This window comes from Meleagris gallopavo, chromosome 12 (genome assembly GCF_905368555.1).
Source record: "Meleagris gallopavo chromosome 12, MGAL_WU_HG_1.1, whole genome shotgun sequence".
Classification (NCBI taxonomy): domain Eukaryota; kingdom Metazoa; phylum Chordata; class Aves; order Galliformes; family Phasianidae; genus Meleagris; species Meleagris gallopavo.
The window spans coordinates 16,804,085-16,815,847 of record NC_139415.1 but is presented as its reverse complement, the minus strand read 5'-3'; the positions used below and the strand labels follow the sequence as shown (position 1 = coordinate 16,815,847).

General features: G+C 40.2%; 1 protein-coding gene across 4 annotated transcripts in view; it reads right to left on the bottom strand.

Annotated features, from left to right (window-relative positions):
- Positions 1-3,708: 3,708 nt before the first annotated feature.
- ASB7 (ankyrin repeat and SOCS box containing 7) overlaps positions 3,709-11,763 on the bottom strand; it is a 30,903-nt gene continuing 22,848 nt past the window's right edge. For 2 of the 4 annotated variants that reach the window (XM_085234396.1, XM_085234395.1), the window contains one exon: positions 7,623-7,973. In XM_085234396.1, the coding sequence (XP_085090522.1) occupies positions 7,825-7,973 (149 nt within the window). In that variant the 3' untranslated portion in view covers positions 7,623-7,824. Of the gene's footprint in view, positions 7,602-7,621; positions 7,974-11,763 lie in introns of those variants that run through there. The other 2 variants (XM_085234398.1, XM_085234397.1) reach the window with 2 other exon arrangements.

The following is an 11,763-nucleotide window of genomic DNA, read 5'->3' as shown; positions in this document are numbered from 1 at the left end:
GCCAGCAAGCTCAGCTGTATGTATGTTTATAACTAATAACCATTATGCTACATACATCTGATAAAAAGCTGCTTTATTGACAAGACAACTACAAATTAACAAAGTTTAGTTAAGACGCTGAACATCTGGGCAAAATGTAGTGGCAATCAAGAACACCCTTTAAAACATGGGGTCTGCTCTCATTAAAATCTGCTCTGCTGCAAAGACAGAAGGTGGGCCAGAGATTTGTGAAAGCAATTCACATTTACTGAAGGATTTCCCCCCCCCCTCAGAATGGTAGATTTTAGAAAATTCTGGCAAAATGGCTTGTGGGGAAAAATAATCAGTGTTGTACCCAAGCATGGGGGAGAAGACGACACAAAACGTAAGACTCAATTAGCAGCAGAGGTCTTCTGAAGCCATTTCCCAGATAAAACTGAAATTGCTCTGATCTGGATCATCTTTCAAGGAACGTCTTATTTGAAATTGATTGAAGTGTTTGCTAATAGTGGCTGCAAACAACCAACGAGACTGAAGGAAAATTGATGTTTCATGCACTTGGATAAGAACCAACTAGAAGCAGAATACAGAGCATAGTACTAATAATGCAAATATGTCACTACTAGTTTGCTGGGGAAGCCTTGGAGACAATGTGGGGTTTTGTTGGGCGTTCATTAACTTTGTCACAGTTTTACAACATTGTAATCACAGCACTAAGACAAGAAGTTGAAATCTCCATCTTTAACTGCCATGCCCAGTTTGGAGCAGGAAATCAAAGTCTCCTGCTCCTCAGGACTGAAGACTGAACCATCCAAAACCAAAATGATTGCTTTTCTGTCTCCGTAATCAACAGATAGCTTACCCAACCAGAAATGGAACAGACTCAAATACTGATGCAGATTATTTTATACTAAGGGACTCAAATTCCCAAGCCCGACAAGCCCCATACCAGATATTTCTTTCTTTCTCACATACAATTCACATCCCAACCTCATCCCTTCTAGCAAACAGCCCAGTCACTGTTTTCAGACTGATTGCTCTCTAAAAATTTGTTTTGGCTTCCCAGCAGCAATATTAAACCCATGACAAGGCAAGCAGCATCTGGACAGCTAGGGGATGGAGGTTGGGCTGAGCTGCTGGAGAGATGCTCCTGAGATGATCCTGGGAGTCACATTTCAGTAGCCCATTCTCCCCAGCTGGGCATTCTGAGGTTTAAAATCAAGTACTGGAAGACATTTGTTACGCCATGTAAATGCTATAGTCAGGTAATAACAGATGGGAGCCTAAAAATCACGAACAGACAAAGATATGTCCTGTTAACAGCCCCACTTCAGGCTTAGACACGTTAGTGACAAGGCAGCTTTGACTGTTCCAGCCATCAAGATGCTACTCTATTTGCATCCCAGTATTTTGATCGTGTTGTGAATGTAGGCTGCATTAACAGCTTCGGAAACGCTTTTCAAAAATATTCTCCTCATTAGGTCACAAGTTGAGAAGCAGGACCGAAAGCTGGCTAAGTCAAATATTTGTTATCGTTCAAGCTGGAAGGGACCTTCAAAGGTCATCTGGTCCAACTGCCCTGCAATGAGCAGAGACACCAACAGCCCAATCAGGTGCTCAGAGCCCAACCAGCCTTGGGTGTCTCCAGGGACAGGGCACTCACCACCCCTAAGAGCAAAATAAAAGCTTTAAACCAGATTAACTGGGAAGTAACAATCTCCTTCAGATGAGTTACAGTGGTATGAGTAAAAAATGAGGACAGAATTTAATACAAGGAACAAGTTAGCGGAAGTGACAGAAAATAATCTGATAGATTGCAAATAAACCCATTTTTGCATGTCAGAATGGAAGCATTATGACCTATGTCGTGTTCTTGAACAAAGAGTAGATTCTACTCGCTGTTACATCAGCTGTTTTGATTTAAATTTCCTCTTTGCACCATCTCCCTTCTAGAATGTTTTTCATTCCCCTTTCCCAGCCATTTAGGGAATATCTCATAGATGCTGAGAGGTCTGCAGAACACTGCAGCAGTTGGGGAAAAAGTATTCTCAGTAGCACTTGTAGCTCTCAAGCGTGTTGGCTGTGAGACTACATAAATGTGATAATAAAGAAAAATGGAGTGAGCTTCAAGAGAGCATAGAGGTGCTTTCAGACCCTTTAGAATGCATCTACCCCCCATCTTCCTGCAAACATGAAGATAAGCCTTCCGTGTTCAAAACTTACCTGGGACCTCACAGATAGCCATCAGCAGCATTGGAGAGCCCAGATGTGGAGGAAACAGCTGGAGTTCTCATTTCTTTGCTAGACAGCTGGAGACTTCCCAATAAAAGACAACACAGCTTTCGATCCCAAGCTTTTGCTGCTCCAGCTGCACGTTGTGGATCCCTGGAGAATGCACTGGCTGAGGGATTCCTGGTAGCATGGTTTCATAAAGCAATGCACATATCTGGCTTGTTTCTTATGAGATTAAAGCACATCTCAAGCTTTCTTTCGGTTAATAACATGAGCCAAGAAGTTCAACTATACAGAAAAGGTTCACTATGCTAATGATATGGAACAAACTTCCACCTTTCCATACTTACCCAGTTTCAAAGAGCTAAGCCTTTGAGGTCACAGCAGCCCCAACCCATGCAGAAGCAAAGAAGTTAAATGCTTCAGTGGAAGTGGTTGGGGAAACACATGGCAGATGCAGCACGGACCTCAGCTCCCTGATCTTTGCTCATTTTCATCAGCTCCATCACTTCTGCTCTCAAAGAAGCAAAAGCTTTAAACTACAGTAAATAAAAAAAGCCATTTACTATTGTAAGAAGAAAAAAGGTGTTTTGCTATGTAAGTATACTTCCTTATCACCCACTTACACTGGTACAGGCCACATACTCTAAGCAATGTCATTTGTCAACAGCTTGTAAATAATTTTGTTTCATAAAGTAGTAACATTAGCCACTGTTTTAAACATAACAAATGAACACTCAAATGGGAAATATGATACGTAAACAGGAACAAAGTCTTTAACAGCATTTAGTAAACACACCAGTGACTGGTCTGCTAGGAACCATCATCAACAGTTCTAAACACAACTGCTGATTGTACAGCTTATGTATTCCACTGATGTTTGTGCAGTGTGCTACTGGGCAATGGAAAACATCTCCCTGCAGCCCTTTAGCTTATGTTTTCAAATCTACTCTGCTCCTTCTTCAGGTTTGGTTTTTTGTTTTTTTTTTTTTTTTCTCCAGTTCAAAACCTTGCTGCAACTTTGGCTTGTACATCACTCATGACTGAAGCCAATTGCTTCCAGTTCCCATTTGTGTGCCAGGAATGTTCACATACATCCCCTGATTCAACTTCTTATTAGTAAATGGACACAAAACAGATTCATCTGTAAAATATGACCTCTGTATGGGCAATTTCTGTATTTTAGCCAGCACGTGAACTTTGGGAGAAAAGGCAAAACTTTTGGAAAACCCTGAAGTGGTTACACTGGAATCAGAGCAGGGAAAACCCAAACACCATTCATAGTGAGAGCAGATCGTTCTCCCTTCTGAAGCCCAGCTCTAGTGTGCAGTGAGTTTCATGCTCTTATTTCCTGGTAGAATGCACATTCGATTGCATGAGACATCTGAACTGCTACTCGGGAGGGCAAAATGCAACACCCACCCAGTGCATTGGCAGAATCACATGCACAGGAGACGTTAAAAGGAGTAGAAGAGACAGACAAACATTGAGAGGAGATGTGTAAAGTGGTATCATGTTATTAAAACATTACATTGGAAATCAACAGAACATAAATGAAAAAAAGGTTTTAAACCAGATTCAATTTTTTTTTTTCTTTCTTTTAAATCTGAGTTGATCCAAAAGCAAAAGCTTACATTGCAAAGGAAGAACAAAATACATCATGGCATTGGTAACACAGAGTTGCATGGAAGCCAGACTTGTGGGCAGGGTGCAAGTTGCTCATCACAACGTCATTGTGGGCTCGGACAGATTTAACTGAGAAAGTTGGGATCCCAAATTTTTCACCTATCCAGGTCTTCCTTAGTAAACATGCTACATATTCTCTTTTGCCTCAGGGTGTTTCTCTGATGAGTTTGTGCAGATGTGTTCTCCTACTATAGCCAACTAGAGCCAAAAAACAGAATTTTCCACGCTATCCCAAGGAAGCCAAAGTTATTCCAAGCAAGAGTGATAATGAATTTAAAAAACGAAACCCAAAGAGCCAGGAACAAATCCATGAGGGAAAAAAAAACCAACCAAAAAAAAAACACACAAGAGCTTTTCAAACTAACAAGTATTGTCTATAATGTAAATAGTTTAGAAATATGGTAATTAAATAATCTAAAAAAACACTCTTACTCTGCTGTACATTTATAAACAAATATTTACAAAAACTTTCCACTTTGTTTTAAAGGATGAGGTTTGCAGTTTGTTAACGATCAGAGTCTTTTACTCATATTGATTCTTTGGTGTACTTGCCAATTTTTTAAGGTTTATTAAAAGTGTTCAACTGTGAATTTTACGGTAATGGATCTAGGCTACATAACAAATCTGTATTATGCACTTCTCTTTCCACATTCTAGTCCAAATGAAAAACAAAGTCCACTTACTTCTTCAAAGTATTTGTGCATGATAATTTAAATCATAAAAAAGACCAGATTCCACATGAAATTTGGGTAGGATTAACAACGAGTAACCCTACTTCACTGAGCACACGTATAACTTAAGATAGCAACCAGGACTATCAGCAGGCTCAGAGATACACGTGCTGCAGCACTTTGCTGAATTGAGGTCAGAAAAACCAGCTGCAAGAGATGGCTTGGCATATAAGAAATGCTGAGGGCTTCCCTCCACCTTGGGGAAGGGAAAAACAGAGGATGGAAATGAATTTAAAATAAAGGCTTTTTACTGGCCTGAAATGTATGTGTTCCCTTTAGACGTCAGTTACTTAAATAACCAAAAAACAAACCTCAAACAATAAATAATGGAATTACACATTTCTTCATTAAATAGCATTCTTGTTACCAACAAGTCTTCCATAATTTTCTTCAGTCACAGCAACAAACAGAACAAATAATTTGCCTTAATATAGATTGCAACTAAAATATACTCTAGATTACCTTAGAAAATATTACTGTAAAAATTCAGTGGGAAAAGATATTGGTTTAGACCAACTTACAAGTGTAGTGTACAATACTAAGTATTTAAAAAAAAACAAGAAGCAGTTTTAAGGTTCTGATCTTGTGTTACAAAAGAAAATTCATGCTTCAAACCTGCCAGTTCTTAGTTTTCATCATGTCTCAGTTCTGCAGAGCTTTTAGACCTTAAGGGCTGACCCTTCCTGTTTCCACCAAGCTATGGACAGTCACACACTCACATGCACGCCCCAGCCACATGCTCAGTCTGCCCTCACACATCACCTGGCTGGAGCCCCACCAAGCCCTACTGATGGCCAAGGCTCAGGTGATGCAGTTTTGGGATCAGCCATGGGTACTCCCAGCGCTCACATTAACCTGGAGTTCACGTGCTGCTGAGTGGGCTGCACTGGAACCGGTGCAAGCTGGAGATCAAGAGGTTCTACATCCCATCACCAATCCTCTGAGCCACGAATCTCCAAAATCACTTGTGGTTTGGAAGCCTGATGCAGCCATTGGGCACAGCAGGGATGAAGAAGCCTTCTCGCTGCAGCAGCTCTGCTGCATCCGTTACCAGTGAAAAGGTTTCTGCTTCAGGAACTGCAACCCAGGGTTACAAGGTATTAAAATGAACTAGCAGAGAAACAATGTGACTAAACCTGCTTCTGCCTTTTTTTTTTTTCCTTTTTCTTTTCTTTTTTTTTTTTTTAGTATTTTTAATACTAAATATTTTGAAAGTGACAGTGTTAAAATTAAAAGCCACCATCAGTTCCTTTCATCTCCCCATTTCCATTGGTATAATGGATACAAAACACTCCTGACATTAGAGGGGCTCTTCTGGAGTCAGTGGGATGGCAAAAGGAGAAGACACTGGCATATGATGACTCCATGATCTCTTGAAAATAAAGAGAGTGAAACAACTTCAAATTTTGGCCTAATCTTTCTTTGATAGCAAGAATTTCATTTGTTATGATCAGAAACAAAACTCTTTAACAGATCTTTTTAATACCTAGCATGAAGAACACATCCAGTAGCCAAATTTCAGTACTCCTTTCAGTTGCTGCTTTTAGATTACTAGGAAATCACTTGATGTTTACAGAATTTAAACTTCCAATATGAAGAGGGTGCTTTCTTGCTTGTGTGCATAAGGTGCAGCTGAACACCACTTACGTGCACTTCCCACTCTCTAAGCTGAAATAAATTGGATTTCAGAGCAATAACAACAACAAAACTCATCACTACCTTTAAAATGAAGGGCTTGGCCAATTTCTTTCCTACTTTTTTTTTTTTTTTAAATGGATGTAATTTGGCTGAGAACCCACAAATAAAATTCCAACTGAAAGTGAAATAAAGCAGGTTATACATTCATGAAATTCAGGGATTAATAACGAACAGCAACTGCCACCATCATCTCAGTAATGTCCTGTTAACACTGCAGCGAGGCAGCAGTTCCTATTCTCACAAATAATGCACTGAGACTAGGTGAGGAATAGTGGGGGAAGGAATTTAAAAAAAAAACAACAAAATCACACATAAAGGGAAAATACATCAGAAAGATTATTGCACAGGAGGCACTGTATGAGAAACAATACATTGGCTTCAAAAGTCTAGTTTTTTTTTTTTTTTTTTTCTAAAGTTAATGTGAAAAATAAAGAGGCTATGCCTCTTTGTAGTGTTCCATCACTGTTAGGATGAGACAAAAAGAGCTGCCCACTGTACAGGGAACATCAGCAAAGAGGGCTGAATTTGATGGACATCTGAACTACAGGAAAGAGGAAGAGGGCAAAATAAAAAGACCCTTGAATTGAATAGAGTGATATTATTACTTTTTAAATTTCCAAATTATCCTCATACAGTACCCAATTACATTTTGATTATCAACTCTTCCCCTATCCTGCAAAAACATCCACCCTGGTAGAGACAAAAAGCCCCAACAGACCTCAGGTCTCCAGAGGCCTATCGGAATCTTTTGCAGGACTGGCTCCTTGATTTCCAGACTTTTATCAAACCTCTGCTCAGCATGCCAATTCAAAGCAACCCTCTCCGTCGTTAGGCCACATTCCACCTCCACTGCAAGTCTGCACACCGAATGTGAAAACAAACAACTGAAAACCCAACAGCAAATTCTAAAATGTAACATCGTATAGAAAGCTTGGACCTTGTAAACTTGGACCAAGAAACCAAAAATTAAGACCTTCTAGCATGTGGCATAAAAAAAACCAAGGAAGTGTATACCTGCCTTCTGACTTCACAGAAAAATCAGAATTTGCATAGGATATACTTTGTGCAAGGCAACAAGCCTCTTCAGTATCTGGAATATAACTAATCTTGCTCAGAGTTCTTCTCTTCATGGATATCAGATATCATCGAATTTGTGTTTTAAGTAGTCTTTCATAACCTTGGCAATGGGTAGTTCATCAAGTAGTTTTAGGTTTTGAAGGCCTATACACTGTCGGATTTTAATTCGGCATAGATCTTGCAAGTTTCTGGGCTGTCCTGAAAAGAGAAAAGGAACACAAAAGTAAAATGATCACATTTTAAACATGCTTTAAGAGATAAGTTACTCAGTAAAATAACAGAACTGCTGTCTTCTGAGAGGAAGAAGGAAACAGCATGAGCAGAGGAAAGGGAAAAGTTACAGCAAAAGGTGGAAATTAGTGCCTTTCTAATGGATAATTATTCAGTGAAATCAAGGGATGAATCCTGAAAGCACTGTCATTTACACACACACAATTTTACTGATGTCAGTGTCAAGAGACTTAATCCACGCGAGGATCCCCCCGAGGCAGCAGCATACAGTCAAGGGTCTGCAGAGCAGCAGAACTAATCTGTTCAATTTTTGTGCATTTTTTTCTATCCTTGTGTCACCTGGGAAAAAATAAAACGCAGTCTTACTTCTTTTCAAACATTCAGACAAGAACTTGTATGCCCATCTGCAGAGGGAAGAGGCAGCCCCCTAGGAGAGCAAGTCTTACCAAAGTTATTTGAGGATCGCGTGGCAGAGTTGAAGACTGCTTTTTTCCCTTCTAATGAAAAGACAAAGCCTTTAGGCTTCACGCAGCCACAGCCCCATCAAGCAGAAAGGGATGAAAACACGAGTTAACCACAGTCCACAGCAGACAAGCTTTACTGACATCACGCTGATTTCTAGCGAGGGTTTTCCAAAATAACTGGTTCCCACCTTGAGAAACAGTCCTCCCACGCACAACGTAGGAAAAGTTAACCTAGCCTCGCATCCCAATTGTACCCAGCAATGGATCCAAGAAAGAAAAGAAAAAATAAGAACAGAACAACAGCCATTGAGAAACCCTGTCCCAGTACACCTCTCCAGCTTTCAGCACACAGCCCTTCCTGCAGCAAGGCTCCCAAAGATCCGGGCCTGCAGTTGCTGTGCCCCTTGCACATCTGTCTAATGTTTTTTGAACCCATTCACATTTTTAGTATCCAAAACATCCTGTGGCAACACATTTCACAATGTAACGAGGCGTCGGCTGGAAAACTACAAAGTGCTTTTATTTATTTTAGATCTGCTTCCTGATTGTTTTGCCGAGTGCCTCACATTCTTCCAGTTGCAAAAGAAGTGATGAATAATAGTTCTTGTGGCAGTCATGGCTTTATATATTTCCATATCACCCCATCCTCCACTCATGCTCGGTGCCTCTTTCAAAGCTGAAGACATTGACTCCAATTAAACATTTACTCCAATTAAAAATTCCCCCACCAGGAGCCAATCCAACCTCCTGCCCACGCTCGTTGCCTGCCTTCTTCATTCTACTCTATTTATTTTGAAGTCACCCCAATAACAAATCATTACTGTGATTATTGGCTGCACCATGGCCTGCAAAAGTAGTTATGCAGCCACAGCACCCTGCGATCGTCCGATGCAAAGTGCTTGGTAAAATGGTGTCAGTAGCAACAACTTATCACCAACCCAAAAGTAACCCAGTATTGTTTTTACAAAGAAACATGGCAATCGCACTGCGCTGTTTGAACACCTGCTTCTTTGAGAGACACCAAAAGTGCATTAACAAAGCAACTAGGCCACGTGTTCCTCAGCCCCATTCAACAGGAGGGCTGCAGGGCAGAGCTGCCTTCCACCAGGACACTGCTGGCAGTCAGCTCCAGTGCAGCCCTGGCTCCATAGGCCTTGACGTTACAAGTTTATTAGATGCTCTTGCTAAGCACAGAGTAAAGAGATTATGAAACTATTTCCTGTTTTCTACTTTGGGCATTTAGTACTTGGTTTCAGTTGCCCCTTATAGCCAGTTCCCCCTTTTTTTTTTTTCCCCCACTACTCTGTGTGGGTTTTTCTATAGAAACGGGTTGATGGACAGGTATACACTTGGATTTATCCTAAGCACTAAAATTATCCGAGGTAAGCTAGCAGAAGTAATGCAGGAAAATAGTCTTGGTCCATTTTTAAAGTAATCAGATTTGAAATTACAGAGCATGAAAATTGGAGCTTCCCTTCATATCAGTTTATAATACTTTTACCACACTTATCACCACAGTATCTAAATATAAGTATTTTTAATTATATACTTCAGCCATGGCTTCGAATACAGGTCAGCAATTACTTTGCTCCCCTGGTGTTGTTTTTTTTTCTTAGCAAATTCTCTTCCCACTGCAAGGAATGGATTTGGACTATCTGGACAACAACTGAACGCTCAAGCTTCAGGGAAAGAAATGTTGTTTGCTATAAGAAACAAAGCAGAGGGATCCTAATTATGATAAAGAAATAGTTCTAATGCTTTAAACGTGAATGCAAACAGGACTCAAAAAGGATGCACCTCCTCACAAGTTAACTGCAAAGAGCAGAGCCAGAGGCTAAGAAGGGCTACAAAACCTTGTTTTCTGTATGAGGATACACAATAAAACAGCTATGAGATGATGATTTCTGCTTTCAGAAATTAATGTCTTTTAATTAACATCCTGCGGGTTACTTGAGAGGAAAAAAGAACAGACAACTTAAAATACCCAGAAGAAATTGGTTATCAGCTAACTCAAAAAGACCCGATTATCAAACATATGACATTTTCCCCCAATAAGCCTAAAATATTTCCTGGGAATGTGTTAACAATGGACATTTCCAGTGTTAAGCACCAGTTGCTGCATCTAGTGGCTGCTGGTGTCTTAGGTCATGCCTTGCAAATTCCAGGGTTATTAATGCATTTGTGATTTATTAGAAACGGTGTCTAGAACACTTACTCATTCTTGGTTGCATCTGAATGAAAACGAGAAAAAAAATAAAGGATTACTGACCAATGTCAGTGAACCTTAGTTTGGCAAATGAAAAATGTTATTAGTAATTTGGCAAAGTAAGGCAAGTTAAGTGATGAATAAAGCCTGTTTAAAAGTGATTAGAAAGCAGTAATTTTGATTACAGCCCGCATCGTAAGTTTGGAAAGCTGCTGAGGCAAATAAGCTAAAAAAAGAATTAAAGGAAGGAACAAAAATGCAAAAGGTAAGATTGACCTAATTACCACCGTCAAGCAGAACAGTTACATAAAACCAGTTCCGTTTCCCATCACGTTAAAAGAAAAAAAAGAAATTAAAAATCCTGATCCAGTGTCAAAAGGACACGCTGAGCCCAGCGGTGCTGCTGGCCCATAGCGGGCAGGGCTGTGCTGGGCTGTTACACAAGCCAACACCTGCAGCTGCTGGGAGCTGGAAGTTTGCTTGGGAATTCACAGAAATGAGTTTGATACTTCAGAGGATTTATTTTGCAAGCTTCATGGTGATAAGCAAATAAATTAAGAGTATTAATTATGTAAGGAGAGATGTATAGTTTCTTTGCTCCACTGCCCGCATCGTGTGCTGCACTGGGAAGCAGAAATCCCCACCACCACACTTGTGTAGTTCCCCAAATATTAAAGAAGTTTCTTCCAAGCACTGGAAACACAAAACTTAGAATTATAAAATAAAGAGGACCTGATTTTCAATTTTACTCTCTCTACAAATAGCAAGCTTCAGGATGTAAACTGTCCTAACTCAGGTCTTCACTCAGGTACTCACAAAGTTCCAGCTTCTTGTTGTTTTCTTTTTTTCCTTAAACAATTATTTGCTTAAAAAACAGAGATTTCAAAGCTTATGTCATTAATAGTTTGGCCTCGTCTGGTAAAAACAAGAGGAAAAAAAAAGGCATACATTACAGTTAGTTGTGATTTCCCACTGTGTGCTTTATCCCCCTCCTCCCACAGTCCCAGGGCGTTCTGCAGACAATCTGTTCCCAACAGAGCTGGCCTCCAGGCAAGCCCCAGCTCTCCTCATGGCTGTGTCCATTACATCCCCAAGTAATTTCACAGCAAGCTCCATTTCAATACAGCTAAACTTGGGCCCCTTGCTTTACCGAGCACAAACAGTTTGTCTAACATCTGCGTGCATTACTTCCAGGAGTTGGAAGGGACAAGGTAAACAGTGAGCTTTACAGCTCTCAACAAAAAATAAAAATCAAGTTCCCAGTTTTTCTTTTCTGCAGTGTTTTCTTTTTCCATACATCCTACATGATAAATCAGCCAAGCTTTTTTTTTTTTTTTTTTTTTTTTTTTTAGGACGTGCACTGTAAATAGAGGAGCACTGACAGCTCTGCAATGAGGACGTGCAGTATCAGGGAAGCACAGCTCTGTCTCTTCTATAGCAGAACCTGGCTCACCTGCTC